We start from the raw sequence: 26,218 nt of genomic DNA, 5'->3' as shown, positions 1-26,218 counted from the left end.
AATAAACCCCATGTTTACCTCCTGGGGGAGGCGATCATTACACAAAAGCAAGCAAACCGAATTTGCAAAATGACAAGCCAAATAAACTGAAGCCGGGACGATCTGACATTTTCTATCATTTCTTGCCAAATGTGTGGCTTTCTTTGCCATTCATATTCCTGACCCCTTAAGGGCTCTCGAAACAGCGTTTGTAATATTATCTCCTGAACTGCAATATTGACACGCTAGGAATTTCCAATTACAAAGGTTCTGCAGCCTTGGACAGAGTTTTTCCAATTCATATTTTATTAGAACGTCGGCAGAAGAAAGGACGTCGGTTGGTCCTTGACGGAATCATACAAACAAATCAAGTCGTTAAAAGAGGGAGAAATTGGTCAATGAGAGAACCCCCATCCCCATCAAGCTGCTTTGTGTCTCGCTTTCCAAACCATCTCAAAACAGCTTACAACCACTCATCAGAAAGAATTCACAGGATAGCTCCCATTCCGGACTTCCCAGGCCCTGGACGAACACTGAAAAACTCAACAGTTTCAACGTATATTCCCTGTTTTTGCCAGTCCTTCCAGCTTGGTTTCCCTTCAAACTGTTGTCCGTAATTTCACTGAAAAAGTTCACAACAATATAATGAGTTCGCTTCACAACAACCCTGCTCCGGGACATCCAGTCAAGCTTCAGATTCGCACCTCCCAATCAAAAACTCTGGAAGGGACACTTCACCACCTGCTAGGCTTAAGAATTTTTTCCCCTGCTCTTTGAAATGAAAAATAAAATAAAAATATTTAAAAAACAGTCTTTGGGGTTCTTGCTTCAAAGTTATTGGGCGCCTATTGCTCCGATCTGTACACATCCTCTATTACGCAAAAATGTTCTTTTTTGATCGTCTGGTGGTTCGGAAAGGAGCATGAGTCGACCGCAGAGAAACTGAATCGAAAAGCACAGCTTTGTTTTTCTTATTTGTTTTCCTCAGGAAGGTGCTGATGAGCAAAAGGGCTTCAAAACCTGGGAGAAAAAAACAGCAACGTGAGCAAAACCGTCAGATTCTAGCCAAGAACACCTACATTCCCGTTTTGGGATTTCTATCCTGTTATTCCTTCACAGCATCAAAGGAAATGAATGTCCTAAATCTGTGCAAAAAAAATTAGGCTTGGAGAAGTTATTTTCTGGGCTGTAGCTTATCTTTTTTAGCAAAAGTATAGGAGCTGTGCCCCTTGCCAAGGTCCACGTCAGAAGGTTGCTCCTCATTTCTTCATGAAGCATCAAGAGGAGAGTCACTCCCCCAGTCTTATGCCGACCAAATGGACTTCCAGTTAACTTTGGGGTGTAACTGAAGGCGCAGGTTTGGTCACAGCCACCCACCAAATGGTGGAGGGACAGCTGAGGGGGTGACAGAGAATCCAGAGCTCAATTTCTTAATGTCTTTTTTTAAAAAAAAAAAAAATTACCCTGCCTTTTTCCTTAAAAGAAAAGGAAAGTGGCTTGCATCATTAAAAAGCATTTAAAAGCTAAAAACAGCAAATATGCAAATACAGTGGTGCCTCGCAAGATGAATGCCTCACAGGACGAAAAACCCGCAAGACAAATGTTTTTTTGCGATCACTGTGGTGCTTTACAAGATGGCTTCTTCTATGGCCGTGCTTCGCAAGACGAACATTTTTCGCGACCGATGCCTTGCAAGACAAATGAATTCTTTTTGTCTTGTGAGGTTCCCATAGGAATGCATTGCAATGCATTCCTATGGGAAACTGCTTTCCACAAGATGAAAATTTCACAAGACAGCGCTACTCGTGGAGCGAATTACTTTCATCTTGCGAGGCACCACTGTATTTAAAAAGAATTAGACAAGGACTGGATTAAAATAAAAACAATACTAAAACATATTTAAAAGGAAAGAGTGCAATCATCCATTTAAAAAAGCCCTCTCAGACCGCCACTCATGAAGGAAAAGCCTGCCTGAAGAGAAAGGTCTTTGCTTGTTTGTCAAGGGACAGCCAAAATGGGGCCAGGCTGGCCTCCAGTGGTAGGGAGTTCCAGAGGCTGGGGGCAGCCACAGAGAAGGCCCTCTCCCGGATCCCCATCAGATGCCCCTGTGAAGGCGACGGGACTAAGAGAAAGGCCTCCCTTGTTTTTTATCTAAATCAGTGGTTCTTAACCTTTGCTACTCGGATGCTTTTGAACTGCATCTCCCAGAAACCCCCGTCCGGACAGCTGGTGGTGAAGGCTTGCAGTCCAAAACTCCTGAGTAACCCAAGGTTAAGAACCAGAGATCTAAATGACTGTGTAGGCTCATAAGAACAATGAGGTCAAAAATTGGTGCAATTTGAAATGAGGGCAAACATGGGCAACTTTCAAAATATCTATAACTACCAGAAGTTAGGGTTGGAGGAGGCAGCAGCACTAATGCTGGGGACGAAGAACCTGCCTCTGTGATAAAATCCAAACGAAGGAAAAGTTCCTCTCTTTTATTTTCTGGACAACTCCCCGAGCCCCCCTTTTCCTATAAACAGAACGACAACACAAGATCCAAGTTAAATGTCCTTGGGGTCACGCAGGAGGGTGAGTAGTTCATAGAAGGCCTTTTATTACTGGACGGGAGACTGTGTCATGCAAAACAATTGCCTTTCCAGGCTCCGTGGGAGTGTTGACACCCATTAGATCCTTGCCATCTCTCGTCAAAGGAGCTCCAGTACCAACGCACTCTGCCCAAGTCGTGGCATTGCTGCTGCCAGTCAGAGTCCATAAAACAACTTGGGATGGATGGATGGATGCATGATCTAGGGCTCGGGTGGTTTTCCTACATTCCCATAGATAGGCAAGCCCTGTAAGAACAGATCCTGGTGGCCCGGTGCTAGTTTACGGAAGACAAGGAGGCTGGCAGTCTGCCTCCGATGTTCTCCTGCCGGAAGCGGAGGATAAGACGGGACTCTCACGCTCCTTGTACAGAAGCTGCCCACATTGCAGGACATAGGACTGAGGGTTGTTGAATTTTATTTCAATACTTGAGGGCAAGACAAGGTCTCCGCCACACCTAGAGGCAGTAGGCTAATTTAAAGGATATAAGTTAGGCAGTGTGAGAGATACTGTACAAGTCTCTCTTCCAAAAAGCGGATCCCGGTGACTCCAATGTCACTGGGGTTTCAAGTCTGTCCCAGGTTTTAGCTGGAGCTATGCAGCCTGCTGAATCTGAACCCTGACAGGCTTCAGCACCTTGGAGAGCTCCCATAAAGTTCAGGCTAAAATCTGAAGCAGATTCACCGTTCTCCTGTAATTAAGAGTCATCCACTTTCAGTGCCTCCAATGGAGGAAAAGAGCCATAATGCCATAACACATATAAAGGACAGAATATAAACTAGTTCCAACGCAATGCAAATCCTTCTACTCACCCCGGCATCCCTTCGTATTCCCTAGCAAGTCCCCTTTCACAATGAACCAACTTACACTTTCTAGCTAAGGATGATGTATTAAACTATAACCATCCACAGTTGAGTATTCAGGATCCACTGTAAAAGAGAAATCCCAATAAATTAGTACTGTAAGAAAACAAAAAAGGTATATACACTGCAAAGGAAGAAACACACCTGTTGTCATGAATAAGTGTCCCAAGTAAATACGGAATAGAATCCTAGATTAATGGAGCCAGGAGGGGCCTCTAAGGCCATCGTGTCTAACCCCCCTCCCCCCGTTCAATGCAGGAATCCCGATCAAAGCAGGTCTGACCGATAGCGGTCCAATTTTCTCATGATGTTCTAGTTGCAGATTTCTGCATCAGCAAAGGGTTCTATTCAATGACCCTTCCACCTCTACGGACCTATGAGTCTACAATTCTGTGTCACAATACAGAGTTAGATCCACTATGATGTGTCACTGTACACTGTGTTTTAAGGAGTTCAATATCCCCTGATGATGACTGTATAGCGAAGTGGTTGAAATCTTGATTCCCCCGCTGGGCTCCCAGGAAAAGAGCCAGCCTGTGTAGCCTTGGCCAAGCTGCGCACAGTCCCAGGGCGTCTCCCGAGGACAAGAGAATGGTAAACGACCTCTGAGTAATTTATACCTAGCAAAACCTGGTAAGGCTCATCAAAAGTCCTAATAAACCTGAGGCATGTTATGATGATGAGGATGAGGATAATTGCAACAGACAGCCCAAACCAAGGTCGGCCCTCAGACTAATGTACCTGCATGTGATGCATTCCCCAAATGGCTGTTTGTCACATTCCTGCTTTATTTCATGCCATGCTTTATTTTACGAACTAGATACCCTGTTTCCCCTAAAATAAGACCTAACCTGAAAATAAGCCCTAGTATGATTTTTCAGGATGCTCGTCATATAAGCCCTACCCCCAAAGTAAGCCCTAGTTAAGTGACACCTCGCCCTCCACCCTTGTGCAGCAACCACATGACATGACTGTATTTGAATAAGTGTAGATGGTTGTACATAAAAAAAAATAAAACATCCCCTGGAAATAAGCCCTAATGCATTTTTGGAGCAAACATTAATATAAGGCCCTGTCTTATTTTGGGGGAAACAGGGTATGACCCAGAACATTTCTGCTTAAAAAAAAATGAAACGCAGCTCCCCAGCTCCCAAATCAAAGAGAGAAAACAGCCAAGAGGTGGGACTGCTTAACCCTTCCTGTCTAGCCACAGGAAGAGACGACCGGATTCAACAGGCCTTTTCTTTGATTCCGCTCAACTTGTCTTGATGTTCTTATCTCATGCTTTCCATCTCGTTGGGACCCAGAGGTTTAAAAGAAAAAAAAAAGGGCAGGGAAAGAGCAGGAAGCGTGACTTTGTCCGTAAAACTTGGTTCACCCAAAGGCAGCCGGTTTGCTTACTTGGTTTGCTGGAAGGAACCGGCATCTGGGGCCTCCTGGAGAGAAGAAAGAGACAAGACCCCTTCATGAGGTTCAGCATTGAGAAAGTGCCATTCCGCGCAACTGAACGGTATGCTTTTTTTCTGGTCTCGTTCCAGGGATCAGAAACATTCCTTTGAGTGGGACTTCAGTTCCCAGATTGTCCCCAAAATAGCCACTGGGGGGGGCGGAACAATGTACAGTGGTGCCTCACTAGACAATGATAATCCGTTCCACTGAAATCACTGTTTAGCGAAATCATTGTATAGCGAAAAGCATTTCCCCATTGGAATGCATTGAAACCTGTTTAATGCGTTCCAATGGGGAAGAATCGTCATTGTCTAGCGAAGATCGGCCATTGGAAAGCCACTTTGCAAATCACCGATCAGCTGTTTAAATTGCTGTCTTGCGAAGCTTAGGCCCCAAAAACACATGTTTGCGAGCATGGAGGGAGCTGTCAAAATCGTCGTCTAGCAAAAATCAGTTTGCGAAGCAGGGACCAAACATTGTCCAGCGAAATTCCCCCATATGAATCACTGTTTTGCGAATCGCTACAGCGATCGCAAAAAGTCAATGTCTAGCAAAGTCATGTGGGGTAACTGTCTAGCGAGGCACCACTGTGTTACACATTCTTACAACAATCCCGTAAAGAGGACTGGAAGAGAAAGCGAGAAGGAAATGGTTACGCTTCCTACCCTCGGCCAATAAAAAATACCATTCTTCTTTCTGTGGGAAAAGGAAAGGGACAGAAAAAGGCCGGAAGCGAAGCCCTGGGTGCAGAGAACCCGAGAGAGGTCTTGGCTGCCAAGACGGGAAGGTGCAGTCCAGAAAAAGAAGCCTCTCCATTCTGTACCCAGGCCCCAATCCGCTAACACATCTTTCTGGTTTTAGTTTATCACCTCCCAACCTTGAGAATAGTGATGGCATGACCCCATCTCTTCTTCTTTCCCACTCTCTGCTCCGTATTGTAACCCGAGCATTATTTATTTTTTATTAATTCAAAATATTTTTACCTTGCCTTTCTCCTTCAAGAGGACCTAAGGCAGTTTACATCCTTAAAAGGCAATATTTAAAGCTAAAAGCAGGGAGTATACAAATAACTAGAAAGGATCCAACAAATCCCACACTAAAAAAAAAGCAGTAAGCAAAAGGAACACTAAAAAAAAACATATTCAGAGCAGTAAGGCACCACCTTCCATTTGAGAACCCCACTCAGAGAAGCTGTCGCTCAAGGACAGCTTGCCTGGGGAGAGAAAGGTCTTTGTCTTCTTGTGGAAGGGCAGCAAAGATGAGGCCAGCCTGGCTTCCAGTGGGAGGGAGTTCCAAAAGTCTGGGAGCAGCCACAGAGAAGGCCCTCTCTTGTATCCCCACCAAATGCAGGAGTTAGAAAATATTAACACCGACCCCTTCGAGGTGGGATTCCAAACCTCCTAAGCTGCTTGGTTCATTGTTCGCAAGACCTCTGCAGAGACCCTGGCACACATTTCATATTCTGTATCTTCTGTGTGGGGGGGAGGGAGGTTTGTAAACACTCCCTCCACGAAAAGCACAGTATAAATACTATTCATCTACTGGTTAAATTTAAGCAGTGCCCCTAGTCTTACCTTCCAGGGGCTGGGGCCTGATTTCGTCCCACCGCTGCATTCTTCTGGGCATTATAATAATTTTCGTACACCACTGGGGCTACACAAAAAGGAAAGAAAGAAATGAGGTGGTTTGCAACTTACCGTGTCGGTCAATGGCCCAAAACAATGAACACAAGTCCATCCATCATCACAGACTGCTTGTAACTTGGCCAACGTGTAGGCAGAAAAGGAAACAGAATAACGGCACAAAACACTCCATGTGTCCTCTGGAGACGTTCAGGCCAAAACTGGAGGCGACATGATTCATGCCGTCAGGAACAGTGTGTGAGAGAGACATTGATGTGTAGCTAAACATGCAGAATAATAATAATTGTGTGCCTTCAAGCTGATTCCCACTTATGGTGACAAGACACGCATTGCACAATTCTTTTTAAAAAAATCAGTTTATAAATGTGGGATACTGTGCTTTTGAATCCATGATTCAAAAGGCCAGGAAATGGCCCAATAGTGCTGTATTATATTGTGCCTGTGTTGCGTTCAGCCTGGAGGCAGGTGGTGCAGCCTGGCCTCTCCCAATTTGAAGAGATCCTTGTCCAGCAGGCAGAGGCAAAGAGGCAGTCCTGAAACCAGCAAAACCAGGGAGCTGAACAGGGGACAGATTGTATTTGTCTTCAGTGTGGAAAGGATTGTTATTCTCAAATTGGCCTTCTCAGCCCCACTAGACGCTGTTCCAAGTCCTCTATTCAGAGCACGTTACCATAATCTCTCGAGACTGAAGGATGCCTATGTCTACGCCTGCCAACAGGACAAAGGATGCCAAGCTTTACACACCAAAGAGCAACCTGAATGTTGACAACACCAATGGCAGCAGTCAAGATGATCTACAAGATCCCCTCTTGTGCTCACTCCCATTCACCAAGTGATATCACACAAGGGGAAATCCCTTTTTTCTGAGGAAAAGAAGTGAGCTTCTGGGATTTTCTCTTGCCTGGTGTCACTCTGTGAATGGAAGTGAGTACAAGAGGGGATCCCATAGACCATCTTGACAGCTACTAAGCACTTCTCATTCAAAGACAAAATAATTGTTCTTGGCTATTTTGTGACAAGGTCTCTCTCTAGGTATCTGTTCAGTCACATTCCCCCACCCACTGGCTCACTTTACTCACAGAGAAAGAGCAGACACATATTTGAAAAACAACAGACCAGCTGCCTCCTTGTGTCACATGGGCTGCCGATTCTTGTCATAAATCCACTTACTTGGCGGGAGAGAGCCTGTTTTGCGGAGACTGACGAAACACTCAATGTCCTTCTCAATACTGCAATGCTCAAGGCTCTTGCGGATCTCCTCATAGCTCTGGAGGGAGGGAGGGAGACAAAAACACCGTGTCTTTGAAAATACGGGGAATTCTGGGAGTTGTAGTCCAAAAAATTACCTTTCCCCAACTCCCAAGTCGAGGATGCCATCCATTCACCAATTATGTAGTACGAAAATTCCACCCTCTTACTTACGTCATCATTCTTGACACACTCCTCAGAGAGCTGGTTGACATGAAGCCACAAAGCATTTCGGAAGTAATTGATCCGTTCACATTCCTGGCTCTCAAAGAACTGAGGGGGGGAGAACACAAGCCAAAGCGCCCATGAAGATCAGAGGACAAGATACAACTTTGGGGAACCTTTTCAAATGCTCTCACACCACTCGCTCTCAATAGGTATATCTTCTGTGCACACAGGAATGGGTAAAAAAAGACCTCCAGATTTATTTATTTTTAAACTGTGCTACCTTCTGGTTGGATGATAGAGGAAGATGAGCATTCTCTACTCTAGGGGTCTGGGGAAAAATCAAGTTATCCATTTTTTGCACAAATCAGTTTCTTAAATCTGTTTGGTGGCCAACCACCCTCTTCATCCCATTGCAGAAAAAATGTCTCCATTAAATACATTAACTTATTTTTAATGAATTTTTCAGAATTTAAAGGCAGAACGTGGTGTTTAGGGAAGCCTATGTCAGGGCAAAAGATTCATGCTTAGCAGCACCTGCTAACCTAGCTTTCCATCACCTGAAAAAAGGGGAAAATATTCATGTTTGGTTTTTACCTCACAAGCCTTGACATGCTCCATCTGCCATTCCTCCCTGATCTTCTCCAGAGCGCCAATGTTCATCTGATACACCCTGTCTGTATCCGATAAAATTCCAAGCACAGTTCAATCCCACTGGAATTCCCAAAATTCTCACCAGAACCCAGAAGAACAGATATAGACAGGATGGGCTCAGCCTTTGGACATCCCTTCTCAGCAACAGATGTAGAACATCACCAAATAGTCCTTGATTGATTGATAGATAGATAGATAGATAGATAGATAGATAGATAGATAGATAGATAGATAGATAGATAGATAGATAGATAGATAGATAGATAGATAGATAGATAGATAGATAGATAGATAGATAGATAGATAGATAGATAGATAGATAGATAGATAGATAGATAGATAGATAGATAGTGAGGGGCACCATCTGGATCAGATCTAGAACAGATCTCCATCTGGATCTAGAACAGATCTAGACATGATGGACTCAGCCTTTGGACATCCCTTTGCAGCAACAGATGTAGAATATCACCAAATAGTCCTTGATTTGTTGGTTGGTTGATTGGTTGGTTGGTTGCCTGCCAGTGAGGAGCTCCATCTGGATCAGGTGTGGGCAATTTCCAGAGGTCTGGAAGGGTACACATACCCATCTCTGGATCACGGTGGGCTGCCTTTGCAATCTCACTCCCTCAATTCTTACAAAAATGGACTGTTTTTAGCCCCAAAAGCCCCCTTGTGCCCTTCAGCAGTCAAAATAATGACAATAATACTCCGTAATAATATTCAGTAACATCTTGTGCTCATTTAGGAGGCAGTTAAAAACACTCCTATTTAGGGAGGTCTTTCACGGTGACCTCAGCTGACCTCACCAACAATCTTGCCTCACTGAGAATACTGGTTGTGCCACTGTTTAAGTTTTAGGACTATGCTTTTGCTATTTATGCTGTATTCAATCCTGTGTAGTCTGTTTTAACTGCTCCGGCACTAACATGGCAGTACATAAGTCAAAGTAATGAATCAATCAATCAATCAGTCAGTCAGTCAGTCTTTTAAAAAATGCCCGGGCCCCCTCAAAACATGGCAAAACTGCCTTCTATATCCCCCAGAAGGCACAAGAGAACTTCCTGAGGCATTTTACTTCCCCCAAAGTTAAATATTTTGAGGTGCCTCCCTATCAGCCTTCTCTGACAACACCAGAAAAAGAATATGCCCCAATGTGGGACTGCCATTTGCCAAGTCGATGAGTCCCACCTGACTCCCCAGTTGGTCAACGTCACCACAAGACATGGCAATTAGCCAAGGAGAACCTTCCCATCATGAGAGGCACATCACGAGAGGCTGACATCTGTCAATTACAAAGACCCAAGAAGCCAGTCCCAAAATTAGGAAGTTGATCCTCCTCGGCAGCAACACAACTCACCTGAATCCTCCAGCGCCGTCTTTGTCTGGGCCAACTTTACAAACAGCTAGAAGAGACACAAAATGGATAAAACCTTTTTTTTAGATAAGGATGGAATGACTGTGTGCCAGAATTGTACATTGTCTCCCAATGAGGCTGTCTTGACAGAAGAAGGCCACCAAAGAATGTCTGAACTCCTTCAAGATCCCCTTCCTCAAGCTGAAAGTGAGACAAAAAGCTCTTTCTCATCCCCATCAAGGTCACTATCATTTATATCGGACAACAAAACACACACATATACAGCAAGCGCAGAAGTGGATGGTTAAGTTAAAAAAAAATTCCACGCTTTTTTCAGTGCTCCCTAGCAACATTTTCCTTCAATAGCCTCCTTTAAAAAAATCTATAAAATGCTTATTTAAATGGCCACTAGAGGGCATAAGAGACCAGTTTCGGTTTCCAAAAAATTTTTTTTAAAGAAAAATATTTTGGAGGGTGGATAAAGAGGGCACATGGACCACATTTGGCCCTCCAACACCTACAGATGGGCATGTGCAGCCATCAAACCTTTGAAGGTTGCCCACATATTTTAAATGGTGGTGCCTGAAATGGAATGTGAAGCCATTGCAAGCCAAGCAGCTATTCTACAGGATGAGTAATAATAGACCAACAACAACCTGGAAAATCAAAGGAAGAATGCTGGGGAAGAGAGGAGAACACTGGGCAGCATGTTGGAACAGAAGACCGATGGGTTTGAGTAGAGTCAGAGCCAAATTTGACCTGGAGATGCTGCTGAGTAAGACAAATCAAAGTTGGGAAATATTAAGGGTTGTGGGGTTTTTTTGGGGGGGGGGGTTTACAAAATCCAGAATCTCCCAGCCAGCATGGCCACAGGTCAATCCCAAAAGTGATAGTATAAGACGCAACTCTTATGAGTGCCAAGACCTCCCCTAAACAATATTCCCCATGCAAAGAAACTACAGTTCCCACTCTTCTGTGGGCAAAGAAATTACTCTTGAATCAGTTTACATATGATACATACAGTAGAAAGCCCTATAGAAATATCATTGAAAAATATATTTGTACTATATGTATGGTGGGGAAAGGAACAATAGCCACAGTGTCTAACCCCCCCACGGGCTCAAATCCAGTCAAAAGCCACAAGTAGAGTAGCGCCCCCAAACTGACAGAGCTTATGGAGGAGATATCCTTGGAAAACACCCTGAAGTTAAGAAAGTGTGAAGGCAAGAGGAGAAGCGGACGACAGAGGACAAGATGGCTGGACAGGGTCATCGAAGCGACCAACATGATTTTGACCGAACTCCGGGAGGCAGTGGAAGACAGGAGGGCCTGGCGTGCTGTGGTCCATGGGGTCACGAAGAGTCAGACACAATGACTAAACAACAACATAGAGGAGAGGACTCACTCACCATAGACCCACTGACTTGTCTAATTATGACTTATTACTGGATTTCAGCCACTGTATATTTCCTCTTTTTAGAAACTGAAAGCTATCCATGTCCGAGAGATGTGAGTCAGGGTACCGTCACGTGAGCCAAAAATACTCCCCAGTTACGTCGATTCTACCATGATTTAAATTGTTTTACACATTTCCGTTCATGTGACACACAGGTAACATCCATTCATTTGGCCAGCCCATAGTTTTCCCCACCCCCACCTAGCCAGCATAACCTTTTTAAAAGTATCTGATCCCTGTATAGCTTCAGTCCTTATCATTTTAGCGCATATGAACATTGGAGTCAATTTATTGAATCTGTGAATCGGTTGGGTTTTTGGGTGCCATAGCCATGCTGCGTACCCGTTATATGCCCTTATATCCTTTTTTTTCCAATGGCAGGTGTGGCCTACAGAACCTCTCCAAACAGTAGGAAACGGCTCAAAGCCATGCAAACTGGTCTTGCAGCATAGCTAGCTAAAGGTAAAGGTTCCCCTTGACATTGAGTCCAGCAGTGTCCGACTCTAGGGCGCGGTGCTCATCCCCGTTTCCAAGCCATAGAGCCAGCGTTTTGTCTGAAGACAATTTCCATGGTCACGTGGCCAGCGCGACTAGACACGGAACACCATTACCTTCCCACTGAGGTGGTACCTATTTATCTACTTGCATTTTGCATTTTGCATGCTTTCGAACTGCTAGGTTGGCAGGAGCTGGGACAAGCGACGGGAGCTCATTCCGTCACCTGGATTCGATCTTACAACTGCAGGTCTTCTGACCTTGCAGCACAGAGGCTTCTGCGGTTTAAGCTGCAGCGCCACCACGTTCCCTGCATCATATATACCACATGACTATACAGACAAAGATGTCAACATTTTAAAAAGGAGAAAAAAAGAAACCGTTCAAACGGTTCATGTCACAGACAATCATAACTGAGTGATCCCGCTTGGAAGTGCAGCCCCGGGTCTACATCGGAAGGACCAAAAACAAAACAAAACAAGTCCCTTAGCCAACTGTGGAAGGTGTGAAAACCTCCTGCTGGGATCATTATACGTTCTTAAAGATTTTCCAGTTCTCACGGTTCCTCTCACGTCATCTAGTTCTTGGTTCTTATTTCCCCCCCGTAATACGGGATGTCAACATGGCCCCTTCTTCTCCTGGGCCTTCATTACCTTTTCCTGTTGCTTTGGGATGACCAAGTTGGCGCTCCGGTGCACCGCCTGTTCGGCTTCATCCTTGTCCCTGCACCGCTGTTCGTAGAGCCTCTTCGCCTAAGGAAAGCGAGGACAACACAGGTTCAGTTTGGTAAGACGCCCCCCCACTTTTCTAATCCAAAATTAAGAAATCTAAGTGGGGCTTAGCAAGTGGAGGGGGAAAGGGATCAAAGTGCTGCAGGATCGCTTTGATCCCTGCTTTCCCCTCCACTTGTTTTTGTTCTCTCCTCAGCTTACTTCCGTGTATAAGACGACCCTCAATTTTTAGTCTAAAGATTTGAGACAAAAGTATAGTCTTATACATGGAAAAATACGGTAAATCTCCAGAAGGAAAACGTTTTACCACACTCTAATTACGAAGCTGGCCCCTTGCACAGTTTTCACTGAGTCTCACCTGAGCTTCATGTCTCTCTTTTCTAGATGGAAAAGGCTCAGGAGAAGAAAAAGATTGACACTTTCCAGGTGTTTATATGCAGAGGAATCCCTCCTCTTTCTCGAAAGATCTAGGAACACTCAACACTTGGGAAAGTTCCTTCCTGAAGCACAATTCCCAAAGTTCTCCAGCCAGCATGGCCATGTGAGTTGTGCTCCAAAAATTCAATCTTTGCCAAGCCCCCTACCTGTCAACTTTGGGGAAATAACCAAAAACCATTTACGCTGCTCATTTCCTCTTCTCCTGCTGAAAAAGGCTATGCATTGCTAAACCATCCCACCAGGAGACAGGATTGTTATGGGTGCAGCTGCAATGTCACCTTTGGAAAAATCAGTACAACTCACTTCTAAGGTTTTCTTATACTGCAAATTCCGGTTTTTATGGATCGCATCCATTATAAGCTCGATCTGTGGGGGGGAAAGGTACCAGTGTTAGCAGACTGTCCTGCTCTGCAGAAACCTAGGGAAGGAGGGAAGAACACATTTCCTGTTTCTAAAAATAGAAGACCACACAAGCAGGCAACGAAAGGGGAGACATCATGACAGTCTTGCACAAGAGAATTGCCACTTCCTTGCTACGGATAACCAAGGAAGTATTGCGGCCTTCTTATGCTCTGCACCAGTTCTGATATCTGATAAAGAATCTGAACTCCACAGAGAGTCTATTTATTTCTAAAAGAGACTGTTATGTGATCCATGGCAGGAGAACAGCATGAAGGCAGGATGGCCGATCCTGCAAGGAACAGAGGTTCCACTTCAATGACATGTATACATGGGGCTTCCCACCTAGGAAGCCCCATGAGAGCTAGTAACTTGGAATGACTTAATATAGCTGAGGGTCTCTGTAATCCAGGATCTGCTACAGATGGTAAATTCTTCCCACAGTTTCATGCATGTGGGATGAAATACGTTGAACACTGAATCACAGAATCATAGAACAGAGAAGTTGGAAGGGGTCTATAAGGCCATGAAGTCCAACTCCCTGCTCAATGCAGGAATATATATAATTACACAGGAAAAGCAAAATTACAATTTGTCTGTAATGCAAAACTTACATAAGGAAGGAGCGTACTGTCACTTTGTGTTCATCTTCCACACACACACAAAACAAACAAACAAACAAACACACAACAGTGCTCAGGAATAAACTTTGGACTTAATTCATGGCATAAGTGGGTGCAAAAGGAATGAAGAAATGTGAAAATGTTTTAATATCATTAAGAGAATCTGTGCGGAGTCAGATCAAGGATATATCTAGCATAACATACTGTTCCTACCAGAGCCAAACTATAGGGACTTATGTTTCTTTATGTCTCTTGCTGTTGTTTCAACTATCATGGTCATTTCTACTCCCATTAAACTCTTGCAAACGATGCATGTAAACCTATGCACACCAACTCTAAAACTCAAAACAATCCATACAGTAAAAGAAGCTTCCCAACCCCTGCCCGTCACACTTTTGCAAGAAGACCACAATACATATTTACATTATTTCATGCAAACTGCATTTATATTAAAGGATATGAACAACTAGACGCACACTAAAAACATAAAAAGACAAAAGTAAAAAAAATACACAAATTTTTGTTTTTGAAAAAAGACAGCAAAATCGTTCAGTACTTTGAGCTCAGAAGCTCTCGGCACTTCAGAAATTTCCTCTTCTCTTCCTGTGCTACTTCCAGCCTGTCCAAATGGCGGCATTGCAAATTTTATCTATCTATCTATCTATCTATCTATCTATCTATCTATCTATCTATCTATCTATCTATCTATCTATCTATCTATCTATCTATCTATCTATCTATCTATCTATCTATCTATCTATCTATCTATCTATTTACAGTGGCACCTTGCTTAACGATGTTAATTGGTTCCAAAAAACATCGCTATGGGAAAACATCGTTAAGCGAAACGTGTTTTCCCATAGAGATGCATTGAAAACCGGTTAATCCGTTCCAATAGGCACGGATTGCCGTCCTTAAGCGAAAAAACCCATAGGAAACTTCGTTAAGCGATACAATGTTTCCTCCATTGGAATGCATTGAAGCCTATTCAATGCATTCCAATGGTTTTGCTATGTCCGTTTTTGCAAATTTAAGTGTGTCTTAAAAGGTTCAAAAACTGTTTTAAATGCTTGGAATCGTTAGTGCACCTTCTAAAACGGGTGTAAACTTAATTTGGCTTTGATCTGACTTTTCGTTAATTTTTGCTGAATTTTTCCCCCACCAACTTTTGACAGCTGTCAAAATTTGACAGCTCCATGCTTTCCTATGGGGGAGAAAAAAATTCACAAAAAATTAACGAAGACTCAGAATGAAGCCAAACTAAGTTTGCACAGGTTTTGCAAGGTGCTCTAACGAATCCAAGCATTTAAAACAGTTTCTGAGTCTTCGTTAATTCATTGTGAATTTTTTTCTCCCCCATAGGAAACAATGGAGCTGTCAAAAGTTGGGCTCCATTGTTTCCAATGGGGGAGAAAAAAATTCACATAAAATTAATGAAAAGTCAGCAACTGTTTTAAATGCTTGGGTTCGTTACAGCACCTTCTAAGTCGTGTGCAAACCTAGTTTGGCTTTGTTCTGAGTCTTCGTTAATTTTTGGTGAATTTTTTCCTCCCCCATTGAAATGCATTGAGCCCAACTTTTGACAGCTGTGAAAAGTTGGTTTCAATGCTTTCCTATGGGGGAGAAAAAAATTCACCAAAAAATTAACGAAAAGTCAGATCAAAGCCAAATTAAGTTTGCACACATTTTAGAAGGTGCACTAACGATTCCAAGCATTTAAAACGTTTTTGACCATTTTAAGACACTTTTAAAATTGAAAAAACAAACATCGTTAAGTGAAACAGGGGACCTAAAAATGCATTCGCTATGTGAAGCATGGTCCCAAAATCACTAAGCGAAAATCGCCCATAGGAAACATCGTTAAATGATGCATTGAATTCTTTTTAAAAACCCATCATTAAGCGAAAACATCGCTAAACGAAGCAATCATTAAGCAAGGCACCACTGTATTTATTTATTTATTTATTTATTTATTTGACTTTCTCACTTTTCTCTCTCATTTCCTCCACTTTTTGTTTTAAAAAAAGGATTCGCATATACTCCACGGGAGAGATAAAACAGACATTGAGAGAACTGCTGCCCCTTACAATTTAAAATCGGCTTCTTCTCCAAGATGTTCAAACTTCATACCCTGTGGGGCCCACGCAGAGCTGCAGAAGTATTACATATTTAATATCAAACCTTTTCCTTGGCCCTGCACCCTGGACACTTCTGAAATGCTACTTTTCAGTTGGCCATTCTAGTTTCCTGATTTGGGGGACTTTTAACCCTAAAAGTACCTTTTCCACTTTCTGAGCACGGAACCCCCACCGCTAAATTCGGGGAGCCAGAGAAGCTTTCTAGAATGATAACTACAGTCCCACCGTCTCAGCCAAATTACACGTTTACAGATCACTGATCGTTAGAAGAGGGAATGCCTTAAATTCTAAGAACGGGTGATTGCCACAGCAGGAGATTTCCATACCTCCTGTGACTGGCAAAGTAGCTTGCTTTGTTTTGTGATTGGCCATTGATTGGGAGCAAAGCACAGGCTATGGAAGAAGATCGCCCCCTCATGAAGGTCTACCCACCTCTGAATCACACCACTGGAACACTAATGGATCTCAGTCTCTAATGACGGGCTGTCTGTAACTTACTGTTTAGCTCCCCATTTAAAGCGAAAACGTGCATGATCTTCTGAGCAACACTGCCTTCACTCAGAATTGACTTACTCAGATGACTCCCACCCCCTTCATATGGCTTACCTTTTTACGGTGAAACTTCTGTTTCTCCCTGAAATCTTCCATTTTTCTCGCTTCTTCCCGCAGTGTCTGGGCCAACTGGATGTGGCTCTGACCGACACTGTCCACCTCTGGAAACCAGAAATGTCACAGCAAAGAATCAATGGAAGTACCCTTAAATTACTACCACTGTCCTCTTAAGTGCAAAAAAAAAAAAAGTTTGTTGCTGGGGTGTGTGTTTGTGCATGCAGGTGCATCTGAACGTTCAAATGATAAAATGTATTTTACTGCGCTTTGATATCTTTTTTGGGGGGGGGCTATGGCTCTTCCTCCCTTCTTCCGCCAAAAAAAGTTGCAACAACGGAAAAGTCAGGGGGAACTATAATTCCCAGCGGGATTTGCTGGATTCTGGATTTACAGTCCCTGAAAGTAACTTTTGGAAGAACTGCCCGCAGAAAAATGTCAAGAAACAGTTCGGGGCTGGATGAAGGATTACTTTGGAAATCGGGGTTATTATTATTTTTAAAAATCATAGAATATTTGCTTGCCAAAACAATCATTGGGAGGGTTAAGGGCTGACCAATTGAAGCATAATCCAGATTAGATGGTAGCAATGTAGGTTGGTTTGAATTGTGGTGCTGGAGGAGACTCTTGAGAGTCCCCTGGACTGCAAGGAGAACAAACCTATCAGTTCTGAAGGAAATCAACCCTGAGTGCTCACTGGAAGGACAGATCCTGAAGCTGAGGCTCCAATACTTTGGGCATCTCAGGAGAAGAGAAGACTCCCTGGAAAAGACCCTGATGTTGAGAAAGTGTGAAGGCAAGAGGAGAAGGGGACAACAGAGGGCAAGATGGTTAAACAGGGTCATTGAAGCTACCATCATGAATTTGACCCAACTACGGGAAGCAGTAGAAGACAGGAGGGCCTGGCATGCTCTGGTCCATGGGGTCATGAAGAGTCAGACATGACTAAATAACTAAACAACAATGTTGGTTGGAAAACGTGCAATTCTGATGCAAGTTTAGCTCTGGACGGGGCCACTCTGAGTGGCAATATATGTCATTGGAGGGAGGGGGTCCCGGAAAACTTGTGCTGTCTATGAGGATGATGTGCATCAAGTTAATTCTGATTTACTGCGACCCTTTTCAGGGTTTCCAGGCAAAGAATACTCAGAAGCGGTTTCCCCTTCCAGGGTGGCCCTGGGACCGTACAGCTTGCCCAAGGCGACACAGGCCAGCTCTTTGGAGAGGCACAAATGGGAGATTTAATTCCCACCCAGAGACGTAAACCACTGAGCTATCCAGCCACCTTGTGCTGTGTATGGAGGCATGGAGGTCTGCAGTGGTTTAGAAAAAGAACTTACTTGGCCTCTATCCAGAATTCTGCATTTCCCAACCGCGTTGATCCAAACAGGGAGACACTGTTTCGTAGTGGTACATAAATTGTGCTAACGAACTACAACATAGCTTTGCCACATCCGTGCAAATCAGAGAAGCCCCTACAGATGCTGTTTGATAAAGGTATTTGTGGCATTCGTTCTCCGAAGCCAGTTTTAATGGTTTGCTCAGGTTCGGTGACTCTGGCTTTGTCTAGAGAATGAGATCCTCCTAACCCCAAGATTCTACATTGATTACTGTAACGGGCTCTACATGGGGCTGGCCTTGAAGATTGTTCGGACAGTGGCAACTGGTCCAGAGTGCAGCAGCTAGAATACCTATGAGTGGGAGCTCAACATCCACGCTATAATGCGCTTAAGCTGTATAGTTTATATGGATTGCAATTTTAGCTCCAGATTCTGGTCAAAGTGCTTTTAAGCCCCAAGTGTCTTGAGACCACAGAGTCCTAAGCATCTACCCCTCTCGCCCCCCTGCAAGAACAGTTAGACCGATGAGAACCGGCTTTCTCACCGGTGGTCCTACTTCTGTGAAACTCCCTCAGGAACAAGAGAGAGCATGGGTTCATCACAACTATCTTTTTTAAAAAAAGATTGTGAAGACCCATGCATTCCAGACTCGTGTATTTACTGAGCACGAGAACACTGGCTGGAATCCATACAAGTAGGAACCTCATGGCATGGTGGTTAAACTGCAGTACTGCCGTCAAGACTCTGCTCATGACCTAAATTCAATCCCAATGGGCTCAGGTAGTGAGTTCAGGGTTGACTCAGCCTTCCATCCTTTAGTAAATTTAGTAGCCAGCTCATCTGGGGGAGATGATGTATAGCCAACATAATTAGTTCCAAACCACCCAGAGAGTGCTTTAAAGGCTATGGGGCAGTACATAAGCAACACACTATGCTTTATCCGACAGTGGTACTATTTAATTAAAAAACTAATGGAAAGCTTCCTACCCCTTCCGCCCTTTCTTTTGTCCTGGGGAAGCCCTTGGGAGCCTCCAAACAGGAGGGTGAGCCTTAAACAGTCAGATGTCAACATCAAATCACTCTCTTGCAGGCATCCTTTAGTCTCGAGAGACTATGGTAATGTGCTCTGTATGGAGGACTTGGAGCAGCATCTAGTGTGGCTGAGAAGGCCAATTTGAGAGTGACCATCCCTTCCACACTGAAGAAAAATACAATCTGTCCCCTGTCCAGCTCCCTGACTTTGCTTGTTTCGGGACTGCCTCTTTGCCTCGGTCTGCTGGACAAGAGTCTCTTCAAATTGGGAGAGGCCATGATGCAACGCCTGCCTCCAGGCTGAACGCTCAGAGGTCAAAGTTTCCCATCTGTTGAGGTCCATTCCTAAGGCCTTCAGATCCCGCTTGCAGATCTCCTTGTATCTCAGCTGTGGTCTCCCTCTGGGGTGATTTCCCTGCACTAATTCTCCATACAGGAGATCTTTTGGAATATGACCGTCAGCCATTCTCACAACACGATTATAGCTTCCAGCACAGACAATGGCTGGGAATTGCAGTCAGCAAAAGGAAGTTTTAGAAACTCTCCTTCAGAGCTTCAGCTGCCCACCGGGGATTCGATGAGGGAACCAATCTACATTTAACTCTCAGGTCAGCTGGGAAATGGTGAGAGTTGTGCGCCCCCAAAAAGCTCTAAACTTTGTATGTATTTTGACACGTTCTTGGCCTTAGAAGAGTTGAGTGGGCTGAAAATCTTTGAAATGAATGCTTCATACATAAAGATATTAGCCAGCCAAATTATCTAAAGGCTATTCCCCACATTATATCTGAGCAAGCTCCTGGACGATGCTTGAGATCCAGATGCAGGAATCCCAGCTCAGAGGACAGAAGGCATCTTCTCTGTTTCTTGAGGCTCAGGAACCCAGTCAAAGATCCATCTGGTTCTTCTCGGTCATGTAAGGATTCTAGTTGATCAGCCCCTCCCAGTGACGCATAAGGAAGACCTGGGGCAATTTCAATCCAGCTGACAGTAAACCACCATTAACCCAGCTGTGTGGGAAATTCCCCTGCTGTCGTGACCTTAAGATTACCCAGAAAGCTGGCATCGTTCCCAAAGCTGTAAGTTTCCAGAAAACCAAAGGTTGGCTACTGCCAGCAACTGCAGGCCTCAACATTTCTCCTTACACATGAACCCCGAGATGCATTTTCATCCATATTTTGTCGTTTAGTCATGTCCGACTCTTCGTGACCCCATGGACCAGAGCACACCAGGCCCTCCTGTCTTCCACTGCCTCCCGGAGTTTGGTCAAATTCATGTTGATCGCTTCGGGGACACCATCCAGCCATCTCGTCCTCTGTCGTCCCCTTCTCCTCTTGCCTTCACACTTTCCCAACATCAGGGTCTTTCACAGGGAGTCTTCTCTTCTCATGAGATGGCCAAAGTATCGGAGCCTCAGCTTCAGGATCCGTCCTTCCACTGAGCACTCAGAGTTGATTTCCTTCAGAATGTTTCATCCATATTTAATGTATTTACCTGATTTTAAAGATTTTTATGGCGGTGTCAGTTTAGTCGATTTCATGGTGTTTTTAGTTAAATTTGGGTTTACCTGTTTTTATTCTTTTAAGAAATTTTGCAATCTGCCTTGAGTGCTGTTATTGTTTTTTAAGTGGAAATGGAAAGTTCAGGTGTCGATGCAATAAATAGAACAGAAGAGAAGAGAAGAGAATAATCCAGGACCCAGAGAGTGGGGGTGGTTATTAAGGAATGACGTGAGCAATTTCCCCAAGGAGATATCTTCTACAACCCATGGCTGCCACTGAAGAATCCCACAATTTTGACAGCTCTCAATGGCACACTCACTCCCCTTGCACACCCTTAAAGCCCTGTAAACCGGCAAAAAAGCAGACTGTCTCCCTCTCTCCCAGCAGGGAAGGGGAGACCAGAGAGATCTTTCCACCCAACACCGGGTGAATTCTGGCCATGTGGTTCTCATGGTGAAGGCACCGTCACTTATTACGGCCACAGAGCAGGCAGCAAAGGAGGGGGGTGGGGCAAGCGGCGCCGAAATGACCCCGCGGGTGCATTGCAGAACTTGCATTATTGAGGCATTAAAGACATTGAAGACAAAGAGCTAAACTGCAACTTTAGAGGGGGAAGAGATCTTTATTATGAAGCATCTTTACCTTGCAGAAGAAAAACAAATTTAGAAGAGAACGCATAAAGTTCTGGATTCAGTCCCCAGATCAATATCCTTAGACAGAGAGCTCAGGAAATAAGTCGATTATATGAAGAAAAGTCACGTGTTGCAGGGGAATAATAAGTATACTTGTGACATCACCTAGGACCTGATTACACCTGCCAAACGAACTCCCGTCATATTGATTCTTTCCATACCTCTGTTGAACCCTACACATTTATTTTTGCAGTCATGCGGTGTTATAGACCAGCTGTAATATTCTCATCAGTTATAATGATCTTGATTCATTTCTTCCTATATGAAATGTGATTGCCAGCTATGATTGCTGGCTACACCATGGAATCCGTTTATTTTCTCCGGTGTTTCCTGGAGCAGGGCCATCCCTACTTTAAATTTTTAAAAAAACCAACTGACTGAAACCTTGATACAGCAGAAGGGGATTCCCATTTGGGAATGTTGGATCCATGGTGCCTACAACTCTGTAACGTAAAGTAATGCACGGCCCACCATGGTTCCCCCCCCCAACCCTACGTAAGCCTGTGCCACTTGGCTGAAACCTCAAAGCACATGGAAGACAATCTCCATGGAGACTGTCCATGTAAAGCCGTTGACCTATGTTTACCAATCTATCGATATACCAGCCCCAAAATGTTTTAGAAAAAAACCTAATTGCAGGGTAGCTACGGGGCAATGAGGGCCACCACCTTTCTCAAGAAACTAGGAGGGTAAAAGAATATATATAGACACTCACACATACACACACACACACACACACACACACACACACACACACACACACACACACACACACACACACACACACACACACACACACACACACACACACACAGTGGTGCCCCGCACAGCAACGATAATCCGTGCAGCAAAAATCGTCGCTATATGGATTTGTTGCTATGCAAAAATGAAAAGCCCATAGGAATGCATTAAAACCCATTTAATGTGTTCCTATGGGCAAAAAACTCACCTTTATGCGAAAATCCTCCATACGACGGCCATTTTCGCTGCCCGGTAAGCGAGGAATCCAGGCAAAAACACAGCGGGCGGCCATTTTTTTAACCCGGTTGCCATTTTGGAACCGCTGATCAGCTGTTGGGAAATCATCGTTATGCGAAAATCGGTAAGCGAAACAGCTTACCGATCATCACAAAGCGATTTTTTCCCATTAGAAACATCGCAATGCGATCACAAAAAATTCGTCGCTATACTGGCAGGGAATAAACTGATACATTGCACAATTTAAAACCACACTCTGGTCAAAGGGAAAACAAACTGGAAATAAACTGCTGGCCAGGAAATTGAGTTGATCTTGGCCATGTGTCGTGTGAACGGAAATTTATGAAACAATCTTTAAAAAATGGCCAAAGAGGTATAACTGGTGCTCTTTTGGTGAGTGTGATCAGGCCTATACAAACCTATTTTAAAGATAGACTTTTGGACTACAGATCCCAAAATCTTCCCATGATCAAGTGAACTGGGGGGATTCTGTGATTTTTAGTGGGTTTGTTTGTTTTTTAATAAAAATTTCCTAAGCTTTCTGTCACTGTCTGGAGACTAGGAAGGGGCAATGCTTGCATTAGCTTTCCATATAAGCTAGGTGAATTCTTCAACGTTCTAGAGACGGTAGGCTACTTACGTTGCTTAAAAACCTCAAGGGCTCTTTTTAGGGTGCTGAAACGAAAGAGGGAAAAGAAAAAAACACACATAAAGACGGAGACAACTTGAAAAAAAAACAATTGTTAAGCTCTGTTTTTGTGTCACTGAAAGGCAAAGAACAAGGACTTCCCCGTAGTAAAACTCACAGGTACTGTTTCAGCGCTCTGTGCTAACACAATCCTTCCCATCAGGAGAGCGCAGAAGTTCCCCAGTGAAGCGTGAAGTCCTGACAGCCCCACCCATATAAAAAAAAACCATACGAACTGGTTCAGGCGCAACCCTGTGGGAAAAGTCTCCCAACTGTTCCTGTTTAGGTCAGGAACACCCCTTCCCAGGTAAACGGCACCCCACTGAACGGATCCATCCATCCCCCCCATTCTGCAACATATCAAATAAGGTTTTTTTTTTCTTACTAGGAACATGATGAGCACTCACAAAATCTCTCACCCTCTCTTCGTTGATGAGTCTCCCCACGGCAAAACTCCCTACCAAAAAAACTTCCTCTCCTGCATTAATGAGAACTTGCCAGCTTCCTGTGTATGTCCCCGCAGCTTTTGTTTTTAAAACGGTGGTTTGGTTTTGTACAGGGAAGTGGCAAATTCGGAACAACTAAATGCCCCTTTCTGCTGAATCCTGTATGTAGGAATGACAAGACCCTGCAGAAGAATGATCACCATCCTGCACAGCTTGGCACTTCTTCCGGCGGGGAAGGGATGACTGTGAAACTTCTGAGAAATCCTGCAAAATTTTATCATTGGGTGGGAGGGAGGAGATACTGCACAGAGAAATCTCTGTATGAGGAAAAGTTTGACTCCCCACCCCAGCATTTGCAGGTGAGAGGCTGTGAGCATCACATGTCATGTTTCGCACACAGCATCCCTCCAAAACGCTCTGAAAAAGCCTTGCCCAACTTCCCTCCTGGCCTCTAGTGTGGACGTGTCCTTCTCACTGATAACCCCGGTGTGTCACGAAGGCTCACTATTGCCAGTGGCAACCGTTCACACAATGCTCTCTTCATATGGACATCAGGAAACATGGCTCAACAGCTTTTCCCATGGCCACCCCCCCGCCGACGCCCAGGTTCCCATGTCCCCCGATGGTTCTGCAACCAAGTATATTTTTCCGTGTATAAGACTATACTTTTGTCTAAAATCTTTTGATTAAAAATTTAGGGTCATCTTATATACGGAAATAAGCCGAGGAGAGAACAAAAACAAGTGGAGGGGAAAGCAGGGATTAAAGTTATCCTGCAGCGCTTTGATCCCTTTCCCTCTACACTTGCTAATCCTCACTTAGATTTCTTAATTTTGGATTAGAAAAGTGGGGTGTCTGTAAACAGAAAAATACAGTACATCAGGGATTGAAACACCTAGAGAAGCCGAGTGTAACTGCGAATGGATACAAGCACAATTCTATCTGTCTGGAGCAGCTGTAGGACATTTCCTTTTGCCCAACGCACACAAGATGGCTGCCTCAACCTTTGGAAAACGGCTGTCCCTTGGCACAATACGTGCAGACGTATGCAGACCACGTTCACTACCCCTGAACTCCAGGCAGCCTTGGCTCATGGTTCCCACTTAACCAGATTTCTGGGCATGAGAAAGCTTGATTTCTGGTTGGCTCAACATAAAGTAGTTTTGTAACCAAAAAAAAGGAGTGATTCAGCACAGCCTTCCTTCTGAGGAGTGGTTTTCCTGCAATTTTTATTCCACCTTCATTTTTCCTCCCTTTTCTTGCATTTTTAAATTGCACGCCAAAAAAACAGGGATGGGAAAAGTCTTGTTTGTGTTTTGGACTAAAACTCCCGTAATAATCCACCCAGCATGGCCATTGATCAACTCTGCCTGCAGTATTCTGGGAATGAAGGTTGAAAAAAGGGATTGATTGATTGATTGATTGATTGATTGATTGATTGATTGATTGATTGATTGATTGATTGATTGAATGAATGAATGAATGAATGAATGAATGAATGAATGAATGAATGATGGTTCTAAGGAAACAAATGGACTTACTTCAACTCTGTCTGCCCGCAGGGCTTCTTCCTAGTTAGGTTAATGAGGTCTTTTCCATATCTTTCTTCAATGGAAGCTCTGTGGTGGCACAAGAGAGAGAGTTGGAGAAAAGAACATAGAAATGAAGAGGGAAGAAAAGGAGGATCCTGCCCAAAGGGGAGTCAAGGCTGTGAAGACCTCTGTACTGCTATGGAATAGAGATTTACTGCCTCCGGGCTCATGGGGTCTGAAGTATCCCAGATTTTCTTTTCTTAGGAAACTATGATGATGTAGACGTTGCTGAGTTGAGCTACAACACTTTCAGTAACTGGGAACCAGAAAGAGATTCTCCCCGCCTTCATCAGAACACATGCCTGTAGACATGTCTAGATGGGCGGCATATAAATGCAATAAATAAATAAATAAATAAATAAATAAATAAATAAATAAATAAATAAATAAATAAAATGCCTGTGAGCTGTCCCTCTCGTAACACTGCTGTTCTGGAGGGCGGCGTGGTCTGGAATGTGCAATTGAGATCCATTAGCTTTACAAAAGACTAGCTGGGAATAGGTGAGATGAATGGGGCTGAAACAAGGGACTGCATTTTACTTTAATATAAAGGGAGAGAGGTAGGATGGAAGACAATATTACATCTTTCCCTGCCTGTACACCTTTTAACTGAATAAATTCAAGAGTCAGGTCAAACTAGACATTAGAAGGAACACTATTGTCTAATTTCACCCTCCACCGAGATTGTTTTGAGAGGGGAGGAACAGGGGTTCCAGAAGAAAGTGCAAAAACTGAGATGATGTTTCACAACCAGCAAAAACAAAAAATTGTTCTTTTCAAGCACATTTTTCAAGCACAAAACCTGCCTCGAACGAGACAAGTAACATTGATCTCAGGTTGGCTTAGTACCAGGAGCCCCATTAAATAATGGAAAAGATGACATACGAAGCCCACCAACGACAGGCTACACTTCCTTCCTATACTTCTTTCCCTGTTCATTATACTTTGGGTGTCATGATCTGTTCCTTTCATTTCACATCCTCCCCGCCACCCTGCCTTTCTACTAGAATCTGCTTACGGCTGCTAATTTTGAAAACAGCAAAAAAGGGGCCAATGGCTGAGCAACGGAAGACATGCTTTGTAAGCAGATAGTTACAGATCTTCCTTGCCCTCTCTCATTC

General features: G+C 43.9%; 1 protein-coding gene across 3 annotated transcripts in view; it reads right to left on the bottom strand.

The window, feature by feature from the left end:
* Nucleotides 1–262: 262 nt before the first annotated feature.
* PSTPIP2 (proline-serine-threonine phosphatase interacting protein 2) overlaps nt 263–26,218 on the bottom strand; it is a 45,779-nt gene continuing 19,823 nt past the window's right edge. The window contains exons 3-15 of one of the 3 annotated variants that reach the window (XM_020806547.3): nt 25,047–25,124; nt 23,012–23,046; nt 16,831–16,937; nt 13,368–13,430; nt 12,549–12,647; nt 9,948–9,993; nt 8,534–8,613; nt 7,946–8,044; nt 7,694–7,790; nt 6,455–6,533; nt 4,833–4,867; nt 3,436–3,497; nt 263–999 (exon numbers count right to left, since the gene is read on the bottom strand). In XM_020806547.3, the coding sequence (XP_020662206.3) occupies nt 3,445–3,497; nt 4,833–4,867; nt 6,455–6,533; nt 7,694–7,790; nt 7,946–8,044; nt 8,534–8,613; nt 9,948–9,993; nt 12,549–12,647; nt 13,368–13,430; nt 16,831–16,937; nt 23,012–23,046; nt 25,047–25,124 (871 nt within the window). In that variant the 3' untranslated portion in view covers nt 263–999; nt 3,436–3,444. Of the gene's footprint in view, nt 1,000–3,380; nt 3,498–4,832; nt 4,868–6,454; nt 6,534–6,592; nt 6,724–7,693; nt 7,791–7,945; nt 8,045–8,533; nt 8,614–9,947; nt 9,994–12,548; nt 12,648–13,367; nt 13,431–16,830; nt 16,938–23,011; nt 23,047–25,046; nt 25,125–26,218 lie in introns of those variants that run through there. The other 2 variants (XR_012084586.2, XM_078384162.1) reach the window with 2 other exon arrangements.

The sequence above is a fragment of the Pogona vitticeps genome, chromosome 2 (assembly GCF_051106095.1).
Source record: "Pogona vitticeps strain Pit_001003342236 chromosome 2, PviZW2.1, whole genome shotgun sequence".
NCBI lineage: Eukaryota > Metazoa > Chordata > Lepidosauria > Squamata > Agamidae > Pogona > Pogona vitticeps.
Note: the sequence above shows the minus strand (reverse complement) of the source record. Positions and strands in the feature narration are given on the sequence as shown.